Source organism: Ceratotherium simum, chromosome 6 (assembly GCF_057802395.1).
Source record: "Ceratotherium simum simum isolate JZ-2026a chromosome 6, ASM5780239v1, whole genome shotgun sequence".
In the NCBI taxonomy this organism is placed as follows: Eukaryota; Metazoa; Chordata; class Mammalia; order Perissodactyla; family Rhinocerotidae; genus Ceratotherium; species Ceratotherium simum.
The window spans coordinates 49,129,192-49,155,157 of record NC_141905.1 but is presented as its reverse complement, the minus strand read 5'-3'; the positions used below and the strand labels follow the sequence as shown (position 1 = coordinate 49,155,157).

The window sequence follows — 25,966 nt, the reverse complement described above, 5'->3', positions numbered from 1 at the left end:
TTACTTAACATTTAAAAATCTATTTCTTCTTAAAATTTTTTAAGGTAGGTCATGTTGAATTTTATTAGAAGTTAGTTTTTCTTGCTTAGTTTAAGCTACTTATCAGTCTCACAGTTTTAGTGAATCTAGTTATTACCTAGTGACATTTCTGTTTGTTTTTTTAAGGTTAACCATCAAGATGGTGCATGCTGAAGCCTTTTCTCGTCCCTTGAGTCGGAATGAAGTTGTTGGTTTAATTTTTCGTTTGACAATATTTGGTGCAGTAACATACTTTACAATCAAATGGATGGTAGATGCAATTGATCCAACCAGAAAGCAAAAAGTAGAAGCCCAGAAACAGGTATGATTAAAATGTTTGAGGATCATTTTTCTTCCAGCTAGCAAATATTTTTCTATAAAACTAAGGATATAGTAGAGTTATAAATTATGAGAAGTTCTGTGAGACCCACATGAAAATGTATTTTTATGTCATATTTAATTTCATTATTCCTAAAGAAGTATTTGTTTCTCAAATCCTTTTTGACTATGTAAGCATCTTATCAGAAGAAAAATTGATGAAGAATAAAAACTTTATAGTATTTTGTTGTAAACATCTTCATTAGAATATTTTTGTCAGCTTATAAATGAAGGAATCTAAGTAAAATTTTTCAACAGACTATAAACAAAAAAATGTATCATTAGTAATGGTATACATTTTGCTTTGTATGACGTTTGAAATGTGGATAATACTGACAATCTGTCAGTCTTAGACTTGCAAAGTACACTAATTTCTAATTAAAGAATTGCTAAAGGATGTTATTGTTAATATAAGTTTTAGTTTTTATTTTTTCAGCTACTGCCTGTTATGGTCATTTCCTTATTACGATGATATGTTTGTTTTGGTTTTTATTCTTCCTCAAAAAATATAAGCTTCTAGGAGTCCTTCAAATTTTTCTTGCTGTTTGAGGACAAGATGTTCATATTCATGGATTTTTAGATTTCTTCAGTGAGTTGTGACATTGATGCATTCAGTAAACATTTATTGAGTTCATAACAAATGCTTAGTGCCAAAGTTGAAAGATGAATAAATTTTGCTCTTTCAAAATGCTGTAGGCTAGTGTGGGAAACTGAGATGTAAATAAATGACTGCTTTACAGTGCTGTGCACAGCTCTTAAGTCAGTGAAAACCACAGTTTCATAAATACTGCTTACTGTATATATCTGAAAAGCAATTTGGAGTCGTGAGTTTGTTCCCTGAATTTTATTGTAAAATAGTTGACTCGGGGTCTAGTTATATCACCATGTTAGTCAGTTCATAACTCTAGGAAGTATGACCAGTTTGGTTTTTTTTTTTAATTAATTTGAGTATACCCATGTGTCAACCCTAAGTGCAGCTTTTTTACCCCACCTGAATCGTGGAAGTCAGTCCATGTCTGAGGTCAAAATATTAATAAGTCATATTTTCAGAACTTGTAAAAGCAGAGATGTGACTTTTAAACGGGGAATTTTGTCATTTATTTTCTTGGCTTCTAAGAGCTCTGGAACACTTACGTGCAGAAGACATGTAGAAAGCCAAATATAGATATTTCAGTAATATTTGAGTGGATTGTTGTCATTAAGACTTTATTGAAAATGATATGTATAGTATTGTTCTAAATATCAGATACATGAAGTATTAGACACCACGTGTGTTCTCATAGTGCCCATGGTAGGGAGAGAAGACTTGTCCATGATAATATAAATTATGATAGTAAGTAGCATATCCTAAGTGCCTAAAGAGTGGTATAGACAGAAACTGTGGCATTTAGAGGAAGTATTCACCAATGATTGAGGCAGTTGAGGATGGCTTCATGAAGGAGCTTGGCCTCTAGAAAAGGCAAGGGCAATTTTAAGTAGAAAGAAAATCATAAACAGAGTCATAATGGGCATAGGAATAATAAGACCTGTTAAAGGAACAGTAAATAGACTAGTCGTGTTGGAGTAGAGGGTTTATGCAACTAACTAGTAGAACTTGGAGGGAGAGATAAAGGACTAAATGATAAAGGACCCAGAGTATAAAGTCAAAGAACAAAGCTAACTTCTTTTTCCTTACTCAGTCCTTGTAATGTTTCATTGGGTGGATAGAGGCTAATAAATGCCACAGCATTTGAAATGTCCATCATCAACTGAGAAGGAAGCATGCTTTTTGCTTGGCCAGGGGCTATAGCTTCTCTGTTATTCTTCCTCTTTTCCTTCCTTGCTTCCCTGGCCAACTGTTGAAATATGCTATTGGCCAGTTGATCTTCTATATAGGGAGTGGTAAACCATTAAAGATTTTTGAGTAGGTGGATGCTATGCAAAGCAGTGTTTTAAGGATAATTCACCTTAGAGTAGTATATAGCAGGAATTGGAGTCAGGGAGACTGGAACCAAGATCTGTTCTTTATAGACTGCAGTTGTCCTGGCAAAGACCTAGAATAAGGGGGTAGCAAAAGGAATGGAATGAGTGAAATAGACTGATAAGAATGAATGCTGGAGGACTTTGTGATGAAATGGGAAAAGAAAAAGGACATCTTAAGATGAATCCAAGATTTGTCAGGAGTCCTCAAAGACTCACAGTGCCTTTTGTGTGTGTGTGTGTGTGTGAGGAAGATCAGCCCTGAGCTAACATCCGTTGCCAATCCTCCTCTTTTTTGCTGAGGAAGATTGGCCCTGGGCTAACATCCATGCCCATCTTCCTCTACTTTATATGGGACGCCACCACAGCATGGCTTGACAAGCGGTGAGTTGATCTGCGCCTGGGATCCAAAGCGGCGAACCCTGGGCTGCTTAAGTGGAGCGTGCAAACTTAACCACTATGCCTCTGGGCTGGCCCCTCGTAGTGTCTTTTATAGGGGTTTAGAAACTGGTAGATAGGGCAGGTTTATGGGAAAGATGACATTTGATTTGGGCATATTGAATTTGTGTTGGTGGTAGGAATTCAGAGGAAAATGTTTATCTAGCAGTTGAAATTGTGGATCTAAATCTCAGAAAAAAGGTCAATCTTTAGAGGTTCCTTATCAGATGTTCACATGTAGTTAGACTCAAGACTCATTTTGAGCTGTGAGTCTCACTGGGATGGGGTAGGCCCCAGCGTTATTCCTGTGTAGATATGTATCATTTGTGGAGTTTTCTCCAAACCACTCCTCCACTTTCCTCCTACAACCATCAAGATTTATATATTCAAATGTTTGTTAAGAGCTTCTTATGTAATTGTCACTGTGATAGATGGATCGTATTGAGAGTGATGAGGTCTCTAAAGGAGATGTTATAAAACATCATAAATAGTAGGCTGAAGAGTAAGCCTTCATTTAGGGAATGGGAAGATGATGTGAAGCCAGTGGAGAATGAGTAGGTCAGTATGGGTAATTAGGTACCTGGAATGACCTTCCTGCTGAAAACAATTAAACAATCTAGATAAAATATTTTTTCAAATCTTCTTAAAGGCATTCATGAGCTAGTAAGAAATTCAGATTAAAAACTTAAGGCAAAAATTCAGAAAGGTAAGATGAGCTTAATGGCCAGCTTTCACATTGGGGGAATTTGCTGGACCTACTGAGTTTGAGCTTCTGTTTATATGACCCAGAGGAGCTTAGGATACAAAGCACAGGACCAATCCAAAATAGAGAGTCTCAGAGACTATACTTCCGTAAATCTTTGACCCCTTTGTAAGTATTTCAGCTGAAGACAAAGATGTAAGAATGGTTTAAAAGAGAAATTTAAGCCATACTAGTTGAGGTGACATTTATAAAGTGTAGATACAGAAAGGTTGAAAATAAAAGGATGGTAAATGCATATACAACACAAATACAAAGAGAAAGCTGTTTGAACAAAAGTAAACTTTAAGGCAAACATATTATTAGAGAAAATGAAGTTCACTACAGAATGATTAAAGATTTAATTCACCAAGAAATATAACATTTATGTGCATCTATTAATGTAGCCTCAAAAATATATAAAGCAAAAAATTGATAGAACTACAGAGAGAAATAACATATCCATCATCATGGTAGGAGGTTTTTAACATTTCTTTCAATAATTGATAGATGAAACATTTCTTACAAATCGGTAAGGATGTGGAAGATTTAAACATATAACAAACTGTATCTAGTGGCCATGTACAGTATATTGTACCCAAAACAAATGCAGAGTACATATCTCAAGCACACATGTAAGATTTGTGAAATTGAATCAAATGCTAGATATAAAGCAAAATCTCAAGTTTCACAGCACTGATAACATACTTATTACATTCCCTGGCTACAGTGCAGTACAGTAAGATCATTAGAAATATCTAACAAGTTTGGAAAGTGGGAAACATTTCTAAAGAACTCCTAGGTAAAAAAAAAAATATAAATTAGAAAATATTTATGATTGAGTTAAAATATTAGGTAGTATTTTGAGAGAAATTTATAGCCTCAAGTATTTATATTAGAAAAGAAGGTAGAAAATTAATAAAGTAAATATCCAACTTAAGCTGGATGAAAGATTTTTAATAATAAACCCATAGATAATGAAAGAATAGAAATAATAAAGATAAGATAAATTAATAGAAAACAATATACAATAGAGAATAGAAATATAGAGAATGAGTGCACAATAGAGAAAATCAGTAAAACCAAAAGTTGGTTATTTGAAAAGGCTAATAAAATTGACACTTTTGTAAAACCAATCAAGAAAAAAATGAAGCTACCAATAAATATTACCAGGAATGATAAAGAAGACATTAAAAATAAGGACAATTAATAACTGTGTCAATAAATTTGAAAACCTAGATGATATGGACAAACTCTTAGAAAAATATGAATTACTGTAACTGATATAAGAATTAGAATACATGAATAATTAGTCCCATAACTATGAAATAAATTAATATTGGAAATATATTTCCATAAAGAAAATTTTAGGCCCATAGAATTTTACTGGCAAATTCTAGCAACATTTAAGGAACAAATTAATAACAATTTTATACAAACTCCTTCAGAGTGTAGAGAAAGAGGGAACACTCACCAAACCATTTTATGAGGGTAGCATAACAACGATTCCAAAATTTATAATGGGCTGTAACTTATCTCATGTGTAAATGAATGTAAAAATCTTAAAAAAAATATTAGCAAACTGAATCCAGCAGTGTACAAAAAAATAATATATTATGACTGGTTAGATTTATCCCAGGAATTAAAGGTCGGCTTCATTTGAGGGGAAAAAAAAATCAATATAATGTTCTATATTAACAGGTTAAAGGACAAAACTGTAATTATCTCAATAAATGTAGAAAAAATCTTTGTTAAAATTAAACATTCATTCTTGATTTTTATAAGAGCTCTTAGTAAAATAGGGGTAGAAGATAATATCTTTAACCTGATAAAATGAATTTACTACAGGAAACATACTTCATGGTAAAAAATTGAAACATTTCATTTATGATTAGGAGCAAGTCAGAGGAGCCTGTTGTCATTGCTTCTTTTAACATTTTATGGATTATTAGCCAATGCATACGTCAAGAAAAAAGCTAAGAGGTAGAAGGATTGGAAAAGAAGAAACTAAACATTGTTCATAGATAATGTGATAATCTACATAGATCATCTATAAGAAAGTCTACAGATAAACTATCAGGGTTAATAAGAGTTTAAGTGCTGCTGAATACAAAATCAATATATAAAAATCAACTGTATTTCTCTATACCCACCACAGTTAGAAAATGCAATTTTAAAAAGATACTATTGGGGCCGACTCTGTGGCCTAGTGGTTAAGTTCCATGCACTCCGCTTTGGTAGCCTAGGTTCACTCCCTGAGCACAGACCTGTACCACTCCTCAGCGGCCATGCTGTGGCGGCGATCCACATACAAAATAGAGGAAGGTGGGCACAAATGTTAGCTCGGACAATCTTCTTCAGGGAAAAAAAAAAAAAATACCAGCAAGCCTTTTTTTGTTTGTTGTATTTTTTTCTAAAATTTATATGGAAGAATACGAGTTTATGAATAGGCTAGACACTCCTGAAAAACAAGATGTGTGTGTATTGGGGGAGACAGGATTTGCCTTAATTTATATCAAGACTTATGATAAAGCTACAGTTATTAAAGCAGTGTACTATTGGCATGGGGATGGATTGGCAAATTTAGCAGAATAGAGTTCAGAAACAGACCTACACATAATATGGAAACTTGATGTATGGCAGAACTGACTTTGCCTTGTAGATTATTGGAGAAAGGATAGACTTTTCAATAGATGATACTTAGACAATTGGTTCTAAATGGGAGGGAATAAAATTTGGTTTCTACTTGATACCATACACAATAATCTCTTCCATGGATTAAAGACTTAAATTTATTCATATTACAAGTATTTATTGAGCACCTCCTCTATGGTTCTTTATACCACATCTGTATATTTTAAAGATATCCTTTTTATCTACCCAATTTTAATAAAAGCACGTAAAAAAATGGCCGGAGGAGTAGGAATATAACCAGAATAATGTAAGGTATTGGTACCAGTCTTTACCACCCCAACACACGTGAAGTATACAAAACACTGCAGACTGTAATAGTGGTTCACGGTATCGGTGATTTTCATCTGGAAGGCATACATCTGAAATATCAGAATTTGGGGAAGTTGGTGGGATGTTGAATATAATTTAAAAAGCCCCTCCTCAAATTCTCTCTGATTATCTGGAAAAATCACTTGTGTAAAGTCACCAAAACCAAAGGAAAAGAAGGTTGCAAAAGAGATTTGGTTGTAAATGTTGTGTTATAGAATGATTTCGGAGAAAAGGAGGTCATGAGGTATGTGATCGAGGAAAGCCATCAGTGAGTTTAGTGAAATCATTAATCTTGGAGATAGCTATTTCCATTCATTGGGGATCGCCAGTGTGATTTGGAGTAAAAGAACATGGCCATTCCAGAGTTTTCTGGGGGAAAGGTAAAGAAGAAAAGGGAAAAGACTAGCAGAGAAGGAGGAGGTGGAGAGTTGCTGCCAAAGAGGATGGAGGTAGGTCCCAGAGGAACCAGGAGGGGTTGACATCAGTAGTTACAGGAACTTTTTAAAATAGGGTTAATTGTTTATTATCAATGAAGGGGAGAGATTATAACTAAATGCCAATGGGAGTGGAGGACGTTTGGGGCCTGCTGAGGTAAATATGTGATCAGTGTTTAATGAGATAAATCACTGTGGATTATGGAACATTAGGACATAGTTGAAGAAAGCATGAGCTTATTGGGAACTCAGTTGTTTTCTTTTTATTAACTTTTCGAGCATTTCTCAGCAACTTAGTGGTAGATGTGAATGGTAGTGCTGAACCAGCATAGAGGATAGGGCTTACTGGTTTAACAAGAAGTGTAAGGAGTTCTAAAGTTCTACAGAAGACGTTGTTGAAATAATGACCCATCATCCAGGCCATTTAGGAAGTCAAATATTGCCAGATGGGGGATAATTTAGTTGGAGTATAGAAAGGAATTAAGGAATTAGAGTACACACTGAGGGCAAAGAACACATGTGAATGTGGGAAAGGAGGAAAGTATGACTTCTGTGGTCACAAAGGAAGAGCACTGAATATAAAAGCTTAGGTAACATTTTGAGGTTAACAGATAATCAGTGAGCTTCATGTGAGTTTTAAAGCAGTGCAGTTTTGAGATGAAAGGTTAAGGATGACAGGTGTATTCAAATCAGCAACAGTAACCTAGAAGTAGTCTTATGTTTAGATTAAACAGGATATTTATAAATAATTTCTAGCCTGAAGCCAGGAAAACTTCCAGCCTGGTGAAATGTGGGACATTTAATTGGTAATGAGAGAGAGGATGGTTTCAGCAGAGTGTTATACAGGGACAGGGATTTTCTGGGCACATGCTGATGCTTGGATCATATTTAGATGTAATAGAAGAGTTTTGATAGGTATGTCTGTGATGAAAAGGTGGGTTGGCTTAATTGGGATGTAGAAAAACAGGGAATATCTAGGTATACTCGAAGAGCTTCAAGTACGGGATAAATAACTTAATGCTTGACCTGTACTGGGCATTTTTAAATACAATATTTTGTTTAGCCTATTAATTAGACTATATAATATTCCTGAGATTGTAGTTTAGTTCTCAAAGGCCAGGAAAGATTTACTACTGAGAATTCTTCATATGTATGAAGGTCATATACTGTGAATTTAGTTATTTAACTTAATGTCTTCCTATTTTTTGTCCTATCATTATGCTGTAGTCTTGGTAAACTCGGGTAATGCCAATTCCTAGCTATGTAATCTTGGAAGTTCTTTTAACTTCTCTGACCCTTGAGTTCCTCATCTGAAAAATGAGAAGAATAATAACTACTTCTTAGGATGGTTTTAAGGGTTAACTATAAACTACCCAGCACAGTGCCAGGCATGTGGCAGGTGCTCAATAGATGTTCATTTCTTTTCTGTCAGTGGTGTTAATGCAACCTAAAGACGTTGTTAAATGGGACTGCTGTTGTGGGGAAATCGATTCTAAGTAAACTTGACTATAGTGTTTTCTGTCTCTATAAAGTAAACAGCATAGTTGATATATATATTTTTTTTTTTTTGAGGAAGATTGGCCCTGAGCTAACGTCTGTTGCCAATCCTCCTCTTTTTCTTTTTTTCCTCCCCAAAGCCCCAGTACATAGTTGTATATCCTAATTGTAGGTCCTTCTAGTTCTTCTATGTGAGACACCGCCTCAGCAGGGCTTGATGAGTGGTGAGTAGGTCCATGCCCAGGATCCGAACCAGTGAACTGTGGGCCGCTGAAGCGTAACGCATGCACTTAACCGCTCTGCCACTGGGGCAGCCCCGATAATTTTTATTTAGGAAATCCCAGGTATAAATAAAGATTGTTATTATTTAAAGCAGGAGGCCATTGTGGCCTGAAATTTTAAGGGCAACTAGTTAATGGAGAGTAAAGCAGGATTTCTCAACTCCAAACTGTTTATTTTGGGCCAGATAATTTGGGAGTGGGGACGGTAGGGGGCAGGCTGTCCTGTGCCTTCTAGAACATTTAGCAGCGTCCCTGTCTCTGCTGACGAGATACCAGTAGCAGCCTCCCCACCACCCAAGTTGTGACAACCAAAAGTATTTGCAGACATTGCCACATGTCCCCTGGGAAGCAAAATCACCCCTGGTTGAGAACCACTGTTTCAGAGCATGGCCTAAAAAGAACACATGTGGGATGGCTTCACATTTAGAGAAGCATAATGAAAAAGAAGAGTAAATTTAATGTTATTATAGATACTAAAATAGGATACCTTTCATAGCTGACACATATTAAAGTCAGTGAAAGAGAAGATGTTTACAAGAAAGGGATAAAAGAAACTAGAAAAGGCTACTTTATCCATTGATTGGGTAATTTTACGGGGGGTAACTAGGAAAAATGATGTGGTTCATAGCACTTTTAAAAAACTGCTATATTACTGGGATATGATCAACACACATTTATCCTAATCCTCTAACCAATCTATAACTATAATGCTGTGTGATGTAAATTTTGTTTCAGAGCAGCGATACCCCTGGCACACAGCAAGATCTTATATAATCAAAAGTATTTTAGGAAAATGTAACAACAAAAATTTAGGTAAATATGATTTACCAGAACACTGTCATTTCTCAAAATGTTCACTTAATTGAAATTTGGATATGTTACCTATAGATTTTTAAAGACTGTTTAGTGGTCACAAACTCCCATCTTATAATTGAGGAAACCAAGGTAATCTGTTTAGTGGTTAGAGTATGGGCTCTAGAGTTGGGCTGCCTGGATTCGTATGTTGCCTCTTCCATTTGCTAACTTTTAACCTAAGGCAAATTACTTAATCTGAGCTGAGCTTCAGTTTCTTTTTCTGTAATGGGGAAGAATTGTATCTACCTCACAGGATCACTTTGAGGATTCAATGAGTTGATTCATTTACAGGATTTTGGCATAATATTTGGCATACTCGGTGAATGTTTATCATTATTATCATTATTTTTTTTTTCTTTTGTGAGGAAGATCAGCCCTGAGCTAACATCCGTGCCAATCCTCCTCTTTTTTGCTGAGGAAGACTGGCCCTGAGCTAACATCCATGCTGATCTTCCTCCACTTTATGTGGGACGCCACCACAGCATGGCCTGACAAGTGGTGCTTTAGTGCGCGCCCAGGATCTGAACTCGGGCCGCCAGCAGCAGAGCGCGTGCGCTTAACCACTACGCCACGGGGCCAGCCCCATTATTATCATTATTTTTATTTTAATCAAAAGCTTTGTTGCATTGCTGGAGCTCATAGGTTTAAGGATAGTTTTGCCCTGCTCTAAAAGTATATGCAAGTATACTTTTAATTCAGAATTATTTTTGTTATCTCTGGTTGTCTAGCCCCAGGAATTGACTTTAAATAAAAAGGACAGCATCTCAGAACAATTTGAAATTAGATAGATATGGACACTCGTTGTAGATATCTGGGTAATTTGAAGGAAGTTAGGCACCTGTTTTCAGATACTTTGTTAATTTAAGGAAGGAAACTCCAGTTGTCCATTTCTTGATATCCTTAACTCCTCAGTCTTTCATCTTGAAGTTTCACCTGCACCTGTCATGATGATCCTACTAGGAAAGAGGACTCAGGTTGGACCCTAGAGTCTCACTGGAGCAATTCGAGGCCCTATATATATCTCTACAATCATGTACCCTATTTTCTCATTTCCCAAGAGCTGATTGCCCTGGTTTCTGTGGAGTAGACCCTCAAATCTTTTCTTTACCTAAGAAAGTCTTACAATTGGGAAGGGTGAGATCAAGGAGCCTAGAATATCCCTGGATAATTCTGTATGTCCGTTCCTCTTTAGACTTCACAGATACCTGTTTTGAAGGCCTAGTATCTAAATATCAAACTAAAAGAGGTTGCTTTTTTTTCTTTCTAGGCAGAAAAATTGATGAAGCAAATTGGTGTGAAAAATGTGAAACTTTCAGAATATGAAATGAGTATTGCTGCTCATCTAGTAGATCCTCTTAACATGCATGTATGTATCTTTAATCTTAAGATTTTTTTAATCTAGCATTTTGTGTCAAGAGTCCTGAAGACCGCGAGCAGGTGTGATCATTCTCTAGGAACAGTCACAGGATTCAGCATAGTCGTACTCACAAATATGATTTATTACAGCAAAAGGATACAAGGCAAAATCAGCAGAGGAGGAGGGACATGAGATGACGTCTGGAGGAAATCACATACAAGCTTCCTAGAGTCTTCTAGCAAAGTCACACAGGATGCACTTAATTCCTCCAGCAATGAGTTATGGGAACATGTGTAAAATGCTGTCCATCAGGGAAACTTGTTAGAGACTTAATGCCCAGGGTTTTAATTGGGACTGGTCCTGTAGACTCTGTCTTCCTAACATCTACCAAAATTCTAGACTCCCAGGAGGAAAACAGGTATCCATCATAAACCATATTGTTTGCACAGTTTAGGCACAGTGAGCTGTTTTTATAAGGGACTGGTGAGAACTCTCCCAAAATTGAAGTTCCCATACTCCAGCCAAGGGCCAGCCTTGTAAGCAGGTCTTTCTAAGGATAATATAGTCTCAGGCCTGCTATGTTTGCTTTTTCTGTGCACATTTGTTTAGTTAATCTTATACTTTTAGATATTTACCTTTGTGGCATATAAAATGTACTCTTTTAAGTCATGTGGATATTTGACTTGGAGTTTAAATCTAGATTTTTATATTAAGGTATGGTAAACACCACCAGATTCTGAATCCCAGTTTTTCCATTCATGCAAGTTATTTTCTCTGAGTCTAATTCCCTCCTGTATAATCCAGGGACAATGTAATACCTGCTGTACTTACTTCAAAGGATTATTTTGAGGATCAGAGAAATGTAATTTATAAACTCTAAAATCCTATATGAATATTTTGTAACAACAGGTATAAATAAGTGAAGAGAGTGAAATATGATATCCATATCTCCACATCTAGAAAATAAAAATCTGCAATGTCTAACATCTGTGTACACAGAGACATACATGCCTCCCAGAATTAATCCTCCATTTGAATTTGATTTATAAATTTACAATGGTGCTTTCTTGAGGCCCTACCTATATTCATGCCTGAGTAAGCCTGTACTAACACTCAGTTTTTTGTCATAGCTACAGTGAAAGTAGGTGATGATTTTTTTCAGATTTGGCTGTGATTTTTCACTTTTTTTTTTTTAAGTGGTAAAGAAAGTAAATCTGTTGTAACTATTACTTCTGACTGGCCCCACCTCCAGCCATTTTACTCTACCAGATTAGAGCTAGATTGTTGAGGATTTTTTTTAGATCTTTTTCAGTTAGTTTATTTCCAAAAAAAATTTTTTTAACTTGAGTCACAAGGCTTTAAAATACACAAGCTGTGTGTATTTTGAAAGCATGTAGTATCTCCTATTTACTGTTTGTTAAGACATAAGTTTTGGCACAGTTTTACTTTTGATTAATAAAATTCAGAAGTCTAGTTTGATGTGTATGGACGTTAATTCTAAAATTCGTTACTATTTTATTTGACAGCATCGTATATGAATTAGGCACACTCCTGGTGAGTTCTTCCCCATCAGCCAGCGCTGAATTATCTGTGTAGCTGGTTCTCAGTATTCTTGGCTGAGTATTTCCCCCTCTTAAATGGAGTGACTTTAGCTTATTAAATCCTGCAGAATTTTGAGTGCTGGGCCTAGTACTTTTTTTTTTTTAATAGTAGGTTGTTGACTATTAAATTCCTTTTTGCAGTTTCATAACAGTTTAATAATTTCCTTATTGCTATGAAAAGTCTTTACTCACGTTATTATATCATTTTAATCTTTCATTATGTATAATTATCTGATTAAGGTTTGCCATTTGGGGGATTTTTTTACTTCAGTGAGTATACATTAGTTGTAAAATTTGTGTTGACCTTTCTTTTTCCAGGTTACTTGGAGTGATATAGCAGGTTTAGATGATGTCATTACAGATCTGAAAGACACAGTCATCTTACCTATCAAAAAAAAGCATTTGTTTGAAAATTCCAGGCTTTTGCAGCCTCCAAAAGGTATGGTAAAAGTTTATATTTGCTAACGCATTAAAAATCTAGAAAACATTGAAACTTTCTGCCATTATAGAATTTGATGTTTTTGAAACTTGATTTTCAAGAGAATGCTGAGATCCAGTGAACTGTTTTATAAATAATAGTTTTAAAATAATTGCTCATTCTTTAGCTTCTCAAATTTAGATAAATTTTTTTCCCTGTAGTTACATGTCAAAATAATCCTTTTATTTCAAACTCGTTTTTATTACTTCCAACTAAATGAAATTTGGGAAATCAAGGTTAAAAGAAAAATCCAAAGTAACAATATGGGGTTTTTGTTTTCAAGATAAGACTTCTTTTTGTTGTTTGACAATTCTAGTCATTTTTTTTCCTCTTAGTAATCTTAACTATTTTTAGATTGCAGTGATTTTTTTGCAGGAAATATTGAACTACAAATGAACTAGAAATTAAATACTACTTATTTTTAAGGGAAACTTCCTATTCCTGGATTGTAATCACTTTGAAAGCCTTAGAACACAAGAATTGAGAGTGCTTATGACTGCATCCTTAAATATAATCCTTTTATTCTTGTTCATTCAAATATTAATTATATTTAAGGCTTGTTAAAGGTGATTCAGATGGAGCTTACATGATAATTGACAAATAAATACAGGTGTTACCGTGGCTTTCAGATACAAATGCTGTAGGGTAGCTTATTTATTTCCATCTGGTGGAAATAAATTTTTAGATTTTTGGAAGTATCAGAATAGTTCTATATATAAGTTGTGGTTGCTTATAATCTTACTAGTTTTGCAGCAGTATCATCAGTGCATTAATTCATATTTCAAAGGTAATTGAAGCCAATACCTGTACATTTTTATAAAGTAGATGATTTTTGTTTCTGATAGAGGATGACAATTATTGCCAAAAATGACATGTTCTTTTTATTAATTAAAACAACAAAACTGTTTATTATGTATTTCTTTTTATTTTCTGAAACAACAAAGTGGGTTTTTCTTTCTAACAAAAAGCATTTAGTTTATTTTGATTTTTTTTCCCCCCCAAAGAAAATTGCAATTTATCTGAGCCCAGATCAAAAGAGCAAGGTGAAAGTTGGATTATTTAGTTAAGTTCTTTACTGTTCTCTTCCAGGTTATTTGTAGTCTGACCAAAAAAAAACTTTTGTGAATTTCATGACTGGGTTTCACAATGTTAGTGAATTTAGGAAAGTAAAATGTTTTTTATATACTTTTAGGGAAAGCTCATTTTCTCATCAGCAATGTCTTAGTCCAGGTAATTGGGTGACCCCATCAGTTGGACTTGGTTTAAAGCCCTGATTAGCATAGCAGATACAGAATTATGAGAGGATACCTGTTATGTCTAAATCTGCTTATTTGAAAGCATTATCCAAAACTGGAGGTGGTTCCTATGTGTATTTTAAATTTAAGTTACATGAGTATCTCCTGATTATTACTATTTGAGCTTTTTCAGCTTTGCATTTTTGGAAAATTTTTTACCAAGAACAAAAGTTTGAAAAATCATTTTGACCTTCAACATTAATTGGATATTAGTGTATAGAAGCAGAGTATAAAATCAGTTGCATAATAACATAATTGTTCCGTTTTTGGACTGGAAATAGGTTACCTGGGTTAGAGTCATTGCTTTACTTCAGTTTTATATTATCCCTGGACAGTTCATTGCTGTCTAAGCTGAAAGAGATTACTGCCTCAGAGATGACAAAAAGAAAATTTGAGAATGACTTGTTATGTACTATCCATGCAGCATGTGAGATCATACTTAACTAGTAAGATCACATAGAATATAAATTTGGAGCTATTATGCCGCTAATTGGTTATAAGAACATGCCATAAAATATTGATGGTTGTATAAAAAAAAGTAACCCTTTTTTCCCCAAACATTTAAAATAGTTAAAAATTCCATTTGAATACTATATGGCTCCCTCTATAAACTCTGAATTCGGTAATCATTTTGGCACATAAGTTTTATGTGAATTTCGTCATATTCCATGTTTTGGTGCATTCTTAAAAATGTAGATAACCTAAGAAAAATATATTTTGAAAAATTGATTTTCTCAGGCCATGAAGGCCTACATTTCCCCCCTCTTGAGTGCTTTATATTTAAATAGATTTAATTTTTACAGATATTTTTCCATCATTTGGACAAAATTTTTATTAAAGCTTGAAAGTCAATAAACTAGTCTAAAAAAGAAAGAAAGAAAAATTGGTCATTAATAAGGTAATATATTTGTCACTAATGAGGATTATCTCTAATTTGGATCTGTTTGTCCTGATACCTTTATCTTAAATCTTTTATGTGCCTGCAGTACTTATGAAGTAATGCCCCTATCAAAAACATTCATCTTAAAAAGGGCTTTGAATTTTTAAGCCTTTACAAAGCACAAGCGAAATACCGTTTTTATTTTGTTGAAAATGGTTATAAAAGTATCAGACTAAGCTCAAAAAACTAGTTAAAAGATTGCAAAACTAATCATTAAAGCCAAATGCCCCACATTCATTTGCAGAACCACTCATTCACCACCCTTCATAAGTATTAACACTGTGGAGTTCACTTCAACAAAGGATATCGAAAAGGTGCCGCTTTCAAATAACATTGCTAGACCCATGATAACACGTCAAATGAGACAACATGGATCTTAGTGAAACTTAACATGGGGAGAAATGGGGATAAAACAGTTGAATGAATAATTATAAAGCTGACACTAATGGAACTACCACCTGGGTCAAGAAATGAACTGTGACTGCTCTTCATATGCATGTTATCACAGCTCTGTCCTCCAGAACATTGTGAAATCCAAAGGCTTTCATTGCATGTTGAATCTTTAGACATTAGTAAATAACTGCTCAATTAATAACACTAATTATGATCCCTGATAAGTAATATTGGAAAAACTTAATTCTGGTAAGAAGTACCAAACTAAACTATTAGGAATAAAATATTCAAAGTAATAAATGAATACTTTGAAACAAACATGACATTGTAAAATTACTGCATAAGTTTATGAAGTGATGATATAACTGCAAAGCCAACAAAATATGAAGACTTTTACATCAGTAGTTCTAAAAATCCTGAGATTCAAGTCATTTGTATATAAAAGTTTGCTAGTAGATCTGCATTCCATGTTAAATTATATGCTCAGAGTGATAAATGTAATAATTAATTCTAAGCTTCTGCAGTCATCCCATATGTTTTCAGCTTTATTTGAATTAAATGCCATTAAACTACTGTTTTATATTGTTCACATGAGCAATCCAAAAGAAAAGTGTCAGTAGAAGGTTTAAATTATAACTGACTTAACTAAATTTTTAGCACTTACATGAACTTAATTAAAAATTGCAAAGACTGCCTGAAAATATTGACATTTACTGGCAAAGCTTATGGATTTAAATTTTAAAATCAGCTTTAGAAAAGTTTAGTTTAAAATGGTTAAACTTGGGTTAGTTTTGAATCTTAAGAATAATTAAGACCGCTAGAAAAATCTATGTGCTTAAGGAAAAGTTTGAACATTATTTTGAAGTGCTTGATGTGAAAAAAATTTATTAGGTTTATGGAATCAAGCTCAAGGTTCTCACTTTTAAAAAAAATGAAAATTTTTGTGAGGGAAATTTTATATAAAATATTTACAGTATGTACTGCATAATGATGTTTTGGTCAGTGATGGACTGCATATATGGCAGTGGTCCCATAAGATTAGTATATATAGCCTAGGTGTGTAGTAGGCTATATCATCTAGGTTTGTGTAAATATATTCTGTGATGTTCACACAATGACAAAATTGCCTGACAAAATTGCCTAACAACACATTTCTCAGAATGTATCCCGTCATTAAGCAACGCATGGGTGTATTTTTCTTCCCTCATATTTTGTATTTTATTTATATTACATAATAAGAATATTTTGAATACCTCCAAATCCTGTCTGTTTTACCCAGTATGCTGCCTATAGATATTGTCATTCTTTAAGTGCTATTAACATGAGAAAAGTTGAGAAGCTCTGAATTAAGAAAATATTTAAAGAAATCTACAGATTACAATTTTTGTCAGGCCTATCTGTAGATGATTTATAGACAGGGCCATAACTTTAGTATTATATTAACTTAGAAAAAGATACCTCATTTTAGTTGAAAAACAGTTGGTGGTGATTCCCATAATGCTTAAGACTCCAACTTGTTTAGATCCCTTATATATTGATTACCTTAAAACTTAAGTCTCTGAGTGACAGCAAAACAGTGTTTGCTAGATTGTTTTGAAGTTGTCAGTTTTCTCTGTGCTATTGTCAGTGTACTATAGTGCTCCATTGGCTTGTGACGGTGGAGGGTGTTAGATGATTTTGTCAACCATTGACTGAGTAGTATGAGTTTGGATGTCAAGATGATTGTCTTTAGTATCCTAAACTGGACCTTTTGATGAAGGGAGGAGGCACAAGGGTGCTATAATCCCAAATACATATCATCACTGACACTGAACTTAGAATATGGTGCCTTCCTTTTCTGCTATAAAAAACGATTAATAAAAACAAAAGTGAATATTGGGAAAAATTTTAGTGTGGGCAGAATTATGATGTTGATTATCACGTAAACTGAAGCAAATATCTCATTCTCTTAAAGGAAATAATAAAATAACATGTTAATTTGCAGGTGTTCTTCTCTATGGGCCTCCAGGCTGTGGTAAAACGTTGATTGCCAAGGCCACAGCTAAAGAAGCAGGCTGTCGATTTATTAACCTTCAGCCTTCGACACTGACAGATAAGTGGTATGGAGAATCTCAGAAATTGGCTGCTGCTGTTTTCTCCCTTGCCATAAAGCTACAGCCTTCCATCATATTTATAGATGAAATAGGTATGCTATGTTTTCTATGTGAGCATTTTAAAACACCATTTTTAAGCATGGTATTTAGACGACCAGATTTCGTTTTTAACATTTATTAGGCCAAATTAATAAAACAAAAGAGATAACCAGCATCTTAATATGCTGTGTATAATTTTCATGTTGTATGATGAACCATAGTCTATTCATTCCCCTACTTGATAGTTTTTCTCTCTTTTCCCTATTTCATACAGTATGCAGTGGATTTCCATGTACATGTTTCCTCATGCACATATATTTGTCCAGGGTAGATACCTAGAAGTTGAACCATTGGGTTGTGTGATGTCTCCATCTTCAACCTCACTGGGATTACCAGTTCTTCAAAATGGTTATACCTGTTTTCACTCTCACCAGTGTATAGTGTGTTTCCCTACATACTCCCTAAAATTTATTTTTTGAGACATTACAGTTAATTTTTGCCAATTTAAAGAGCATGAATTATCTCACCATTGTTTTACTTTGTGTTTCCCTGCTTACTAGTAAATTTGGGCATCTTTTAACGTATTGATTAGTCATCTGGGTTTCCTTACTTGTAAATCACCAGTTTTTCTTTGAAGTTATTTGCATTTTTCATGGTAATTCTTTGTTGATATTTATTGTGATTGCAAATATTTTCTAGACTGGCTTGTCTTTTCGCTTTATGATAGTTTCTTTTACAGAGACTTAAATTTAAATGTGTATAGTTTGGGCCGGCCCCGTGGCTTAGCGGTTAAGTGCACACACTCCGATGCTGGCGGCCGGGGTTCGGATCCCGGGTTGGGATCCCAGGCGCACACCAATGCACCGCTTCTCAGGCCATGCTGAAGCCGTGTCCTGCATATAGCAGCTAGAAGGATGTGCAACTATGACATACAACTATCTACTGGGGCTTTGGGGGAAAAATAAATTAAAAAAAAATGTTTTAAATGTGTATAGTTACATTTATCAGTCTTTTTCCTTTATGATTTATACTTTTTGTGTCCGGTTTACTTGACTACCCCCATAAATATTCTCATTATTCTTTAAATATATAGCTTTGCCATATGGACAGCCAGTTTACAAAATAGATCATCTTTCTCTGTATGTCATGACTTTTTATATTAGTGGACTTTTTCTATATTTTATGGATCATCAATATTTTTTTTCTGTTCCTGGTATAATAAGTTATATATATATAATAAAGCTATAGTAATTAAAACTATAGCTTTGAATTAATCATACTATTAAAATTATATGTAATATGAAAGGCTATATAGAAATAGATAGGTATAGATATATAGTACTTTGGTTACTTGTTGCCTTGTGTATCTTTCTCATCAATTTACTCCAACTATTTTGGATTTTGGTGTGCATTTTGCACAAAAGAGCATATATCTGGATTTTTAAAAATTTTAATCTAAGACTCTTTTAACCAGGAAGTATGGTTAGTTTGCCTTTGTTTTGATAGCTGATAGGTTTATTTCTACCACATTACTGTGTGCTTTTTATTTACCAATCTAGTGGACTTTTTTGCTTTTTTTATTTCCTTTTCCCTGCTACAGGTTTATAGGTTATATATTCTTTTCCTTTTAGTGAAACATGTAGCATACCTGCTTGTCTTGAAAGTATAGGCTAATCATTTCCGCCCTCCTCCCGAATAATACAGGGAGCACTCTTGAATACTAATCATTCCCCTTATCTCTTAACGTGTTGTTGTTAACATTTTCTCTTATTTCATACCCTCCGTGTTAGTTGTTATTTTTATACTGGCAGTGCTTTTTTAGAGACCCATGTTTGCCAGGGTTTTTGCTCTCTATTGCTTCTTGGACCTGCCTCTTCTGGATTTAATTTCCTTGTTTCTGAAACATGTCAGAGTTCTTTCAGCAAAGATCATGGATACAGTGAATTCTGTCTTTGGATGAAAATGTGTTGATTCTATCTTCACTCTTAAATGATACAGAATTATTTTCCTTCAGCATTTTGAAGCTACAAGTCCATTGTCTTCCAATCTTTCTTGTTGCTTTTGAGAATTCTGCTTATAAGCTAATATTTCTTTGTAAGTAATCTATCTTTTCTCTCTAATTGCTGTTATATTTTTATCTTGTTCTCGGATTAGATTATGGTTTGTCTAGTTCTGTATTTATTTTTATTTATCCTGCTAGGACTTTCTGTGGTTTTTAATCTAAGGATTCATGGCTTTCGTTAATTCTGGAAAATTTCTCAGCCACTATATATTTTTTAATGCTATATGGCTTTCATTTTATTAAAAAAACATACATTCGTCAACTCTCTACTTAATTTTGAGTCATTTTCACAGTTTTATCATCTGGTTCTCTACCATGTTTCATCAGTTCTAATACATGTTGTTATTTTGTTTTTTTAACATTATAACATACCTGAAATTGGGATAGCATGTTATAACTTAATTGGCAGAGTTTTTTCTTCTTTTAGTATTATAATTTTAATTGACAGCATTTTAAATTTTTTGTTGATATGTAATGGTGCAACTCAAAAATCAATCTGTAAGTTATAAAAAGCAATTCTTTGCTTGTCTGTATTTAATCTCACAACCAACCATTGGGTTTGTATTCTGTTGATTTTATTTGAACTTTAGAAGTTTTATTTGTTCTTTTTCAAATTTATCTTTTTTTACTGTAGCTTGCTCTTTTGTTAGAATTTCAGTCCCTTTTATATCTTCAAAAGTTTAAACATACTATTTTTATATAGTTTTTTGGACTGTTCTGTTGTCTGAAATTCTGCTTCTCTCTTATGTAATTAATTCTCTTTCATAGTAATTTGTTTCCTTATGTCACTTCTAACATTAGATGGCTTCCAGTTTGTTTTTATATGAGAAATCTGTGTTGCCTAAGAAGATCCAGAGTAGTTTTTCCATCTTCAACTTAGAACCTCTGGGGTCTGATCACTCAGGACCAATTTCTATGATAATTTCTCAACTTGGATGTTCCTAGATTGAATGACAGTACAAATTTAGACTTTAAGCCTGAGAGAGAGCCCCTCTGGGCCTGGTTTTTTCTTTTTCAGGATGGACATATTTCCCCCCAGAGCCCAGGCCAAGACAGACAAGCTTCTTTAACTCCCTATAGTGGTGAGCAGAATTTGTTTCTTATCTGAACTTTCTGTGAGTGTACATCCTTTTGAGAATCTTGGCTTCAGCATGAATATTAACACAAAAGCAGAACCTTTTGATGCATACCTGTTTTGTACACAGACACACGCAAACAGCAGCATAATCATCTCAAGTTCTTACCACTCATATTTTCATCTCCCTTTTTTCCTGAATTTCTGGGATTTTTTTCCTTTCTGTCTTGCAATCTCAGATGTTGCTTTTTTTTTTAATTACTAGACTTTTTTTTTTGGAACAGTTTTGAGGTTACAGAAGAATTGAACGGAAAATACAGAATTCCCATATACTCCCCCATAAACAGTTTCCCCTATTATCATTATTTTGCATTAGTGTGATACGTTTGCTACAGTTATAAACCAGTATTGATACATTATTAATAACTAAAGTCCATGTTTATATTAAGGTTCATTCTTGGTGTTGTATAGTTCTGTGGGCTTTGACAAATGTATAATCTCATGTATCTACCATTACGGCATCATACAGAATAGTTTCACCATCCTAAAAATCTCCTGTGCTTCACCTATTCATCCCTCCCTCCCTCCTGAACTCCTGGCAGCCACTGATCTTTTTACTGTCTCTATAGTTTTGTCTTTTATAGAATGTCATATAGTTAGAATCATACAGTATGTAGCCTTTTCAGACTAGCTTCTGTCACTTAGCGATATGCATTTAAGGTTCTTCCATGCCTTTTTGTGGCTTGGTAGCTCATTTCTTTTTATTACTGAATAATATTCCATTGTATCTTTGTACCACAATATGTTTATCCATTCCTCTATTGAAGGACATATTGGTTGCTTCCAGATTCAGGCAATTATGAAAGAGCTACTCACGACAGTGATATGCAGGATTTTGTGTGGACATAAGTTTTCAGCTCAGTTGGGTAAATATCTAGGAGCACAATTGCTGGATCATGTGATAAAACTATGTTTAGCTTTGCAAGAAACTACCAAAATGTCTTCCAAAGTGGCTATACCGTTTTGCAGTTCCACCAGAAATAAATGAGAGGTCCTATTGCTCTGCATTCTCTCCAGCACTTGGTATTATCAGTTTTTTGGATTTTTGCTGTTCCCTAATAACATGTTGAGCATTTTTCATATGCTTATTTGCCATCTGTATATCTTCTTTGGTGAGGTGTCTATTCAGATCTTTTGCCCATTTTTTAATTGGGTTGTTTTCTTGTTGAATTTTAAGAGTTGTTTGTATAGTTTGGATACAAGTTCCTTATCAGGTACGTGTTTTGTAAATATTTTTTCCCAGTCTGTGGCTTGTCTTTTATCTTAAGTGTCTTCCACAGGGCAGGATTTTTAATTTTAATAAAGTCCAACATCCATTTTTTCTATGATGGATTGTGCTTTTGGTGTTGTATGTAAAAAGTCATCACCAAACTTAAGGTCACCTAGATTTTCTCCCATATTATCTTCTAGAAGTTTATAGTTTCATGTTTTACATTTAGTTCTGTGATCCATTTCGAGTTAATTTTTGTGAAAGTTATAAGGTCTGTGTCTAGATCTATTTTTTTGCATATGCATGTCCAATTGTTCCAGCACTATTAATCAGATTTTGTAATTTATAAGAAATAAATATTTGATGCATTCAGTTGACCTGAGCTTGCTGTTGGGATCTGAAGTGGAGGGCGGGGTGGGGGGTAGTCTTGTAGGATGGAATCCTTACCCTGTTGGAATCTGATGCTATCTCTGTGTAGATAGTGTCAGAATTGAGTTGAATTCTCAGACACCCTGTTGACAGACTTCAAGTTGGAGTTTCAGTGCTGAAATGTGAAAGTTACTCAGAAATGCCAGTGATTTGAAGGGACATAAGACAACATTTCAAATAGGATTGATTGTATTACAAAATCTAGGATTTATTTTTACTGTCTTTTTTTCATTCTTAGGATGTACCACCTTTCAGTTTTTTCATTCTAGAAGAAAAATGTTTTCCTCCTTTTTAAAAGCATTTTATGTTCATTATAGATAATTTGAAAGACAGAAAATAATTCAAGAGAAAATTTAAATTGTCCTTAAGTCTATCACTGAGAGAGACTCAAAGTTAATAGCGTTTTCGTGTATTTCCTTAAAGGCTTTTTTACCATATATAACGTATATATGTGCATGCTAGCATGTGTGTTTTAGACTGTTTTCTATCCTACATTTTCGCACTTAATAGTGTTTTGACATTTTCCAGTGTCATTTTAATTTTTTACCAGGAAAAGTATGTGAGGGAAAAGGATGCAGCCCCATAATTAAGAATACATAGGATGCAAATAACCTGGAAAGTTGGAGCAAAGCATACAGACTTTCCTCCCAGACACTGCTTGATCCTTTTGCAGCCTTTCAGTACCTTATCCTTCATTTCTTTTATATATATTGGTATGAATGTATTTTTTTTTTTGGCATGAATGTATTTTTAGGAAAGAAAGGAAGATTTTGAATCGATTGTCTATGAATTTGCCCAATAATTTGCAAAAATTGTTACATCAGAATAATGTGTAAAAAGGCATAGTTGAACCCTTTTGCTTGTAATCTTTCGTAAAGTTGTCAGCTTTTGATTAATGATTTGAAATTATATAAAGAGTGAATAATTCATTGTTAATTCTAAGGTTAAGGATATTTCCTTTTAGACTCCTTTCTACGAAACCGTTCAAGTTCTGACCATGAAGCTACTGCTATGATGAAAGCTCAGTTTATGAGTCTCTGGGATGGGCTGGATACTGATCATAGCTGCCAGGTATTTAAAAGAAATCTTCCTTAAACTTGTGGTATTGGTGTTGGTGGTGGTAATAGAAAATTTGCTGGGCTACTTGTTAGACTTTTTTACAAAAGTTTTTTTCATAATTATACTTATCATTAAGTGATGGGGATTTGAAAGAATATGGTTTGTATACATTTTCACCCATTTTGAGAGCCTCATAATTAACAAAATGTAATAGATTGCCTAAGCACCTGAAACAAATGCAACAGAAGAGAGGAAAGAGAATAAAAGCCTCTCCTTGGAATTTTCAGAACCATTATGCCAAAGAAGAGGAAGTGACTAGTGGCCGTGGGTATTCTGTACATGTTTCTTTTGACTCTTACCAAAATCCTTATGGTCTTTACTCTCAGTTCTTATGTCACTTACCTTATTTTCATTTTATCGTTTTTGTTAGTTGCTGAAACTTACACATTTTCCCACTTCCTGTCACATGTACCTTCCTTTAGGATCCCAATTTTTTTTTTTTTTTGTAAGGATGATTAGCCCTGAGCTAACATCCGATGTCAATCCTTCTCTTTTTGCTGAGGAAGATTGGCCCTGGGCTAACATCCATGCCCATCTTCCTCTAGTTTATATGGGATGCTGCCACAGTATGGCTTGACAAGCTATGTGTAGGTCCACGCTTGGGATCTGAACCTGCGAACCCTGGGCTGCCGAAGCGGAGCATGTGAACCCAACCGCTACTCCACCAGGCCGACCCCTAGGATCCCAATTTTATACAAGACAGGCTTCTATCCTAGGCTTTGTCTCTTCCCCTGGCAAGGCTGTGAAACTAAAACTCAGGTCCCTTGGTATACACCCAAAGAGAAAGCCAGCTATATTGTTTAGTTTACCTCTTTGAGATCCTGTTTTCACTTAGTTCTTCACCTCTGAAGATTCTATATTTTCTTACCGGATCAATGATGTATTTTAAAAGAAATTTTTAAAAAATTTTGTCCAGCATGTTTGTTTTTCTGCCATATTGCTGGAAATGAAAGTTCTAGAACCATTTTTCTGTTTTTTATTTTTTTCATGAATCACCTATTTATATCTCATGGAAGAGTTTTGGAAAGTTAACAGTGTTCTTTTATTGTTTTAATTTTAGTAGGTATTTTCTATTTTGTTATCTGTTTTTGCCCTTTTTTAAGAACATAATATATTTGGAATTACATCTTTCATTACTTCTAAAAAATTCAACCATCATTTCTTCAAATATTGTTTCTTCTCCATTCTCCATGTGATCTCCTTATGGAATGCCAATTGGGTGTACCTTATTTATATATTCCATATGTTTTAACTTCTCTTTCATATTTTCTGTCTCTTTATGCTACATTCTGGGTAATTTCTTTGTCTCTTTCAGTTTGCTAATTCTAGGTTCAGTTGACTCTCTTCTGCTCTTTAACCCTTTCATTGAGCTTTTTGTTTCTGTTATTGTATTTTTCAATTCTATAAATTATTTTAGATTCTTTTTCAAGTCTGCTAGGTCACTTGTGATGGGCTTTTGCGCATCAACTCGTGTTTCCAATTGGATTAGAAAACCGAAGCCCTGGTGTCAACTAGCTGTGGGACCTTGGCCAAATTATATAATCACTCTATCTGTGTAGAGCAGGTAATATCTATAAAAAGGGAAGGATAGTATCCACCTCAGAATTGTAGGGTTTTAAAGAATTAATCTGAATAAAGTGCTTATAATAGTGCTTGGTATATATTTACTAAATAAGTATTTGCTCTATGATTTTTTTTTTTATTTCTCATTTATTCCTTTAAATATGTTAACATATTAATTTTATGGTCTTTATTCAATAATTCTAACATATGACTCCTGATAATCTGGTTCTGTCATTTGAGTTTATAGTGGCTATTTCCTTGTGTGTTTTATGACTTCATGGGAAAAATCATATTTGGTGTAGAACTTTGTGAATTTTTGGAATCTATGTTGAAGGCCTGTTGCCCTAAGGAGATTTTGTATTTATCTTCTGCCAGATTTTTTTCCTAACAGAAATAGGTAAATTCAGGTCCGAGATCCATGTTAGCTGGCCATGAAGAATGAAATCTCAGGAATTTCATGTGTGTTTATGTGTTTTTATGTCTATCCAAGAAACAAGGCTTGACTCTGTTGAATGGATTTTCTAATATTTCACCAGTTTTCTCAGGCTGTAGTACTTCATGAGTCCTGGTTTTATGTAGAGTGGTCTCTAATCAAGCTTTCTGGCCTGTATGGTGTCTAGTGTACACCCCACTCGCTAAGATATGTACAT

General features: G+C 34.2%; 1 protein-coding gene across 2 annotated transcripts in view; it reads left to right on the top strand.

Annotated features, from left to right (window-relative positions):
• Positions 1-25,966, top strand: part of ATAD1 (ATPase family AAA domain containing 1) — a 51,224-nt gene that overhangs the window by 3,477 nt on the left and 21,781 nt on the right. For both annotated transcript variants that reach the window (XM_014795003.2, XM_087432216.1), the window contains exons 2-6: positions 166-340; positions 10,870-10,968; positions 12,879-12,999; positions 17,651-17,851; positions 23,599-23,705. In XM_014795003.2, the coding sequence (XP_014650489.1) occupies positions 179-340; positions 10,870-10,968; positions 12,879-12,999; positions 17,651-17,851; positions 23,599-23,705 (690 nt within the window). In that variant the 5' untranslated portion in view covers positions 166-178. The remainder of the gene's footprint in view (positions 1-165; positions 341-10,869; positions 10,969-12,878; positions 13,000-17,650; positions 17,852-23,598; positions 23,706-25,966) is intronic.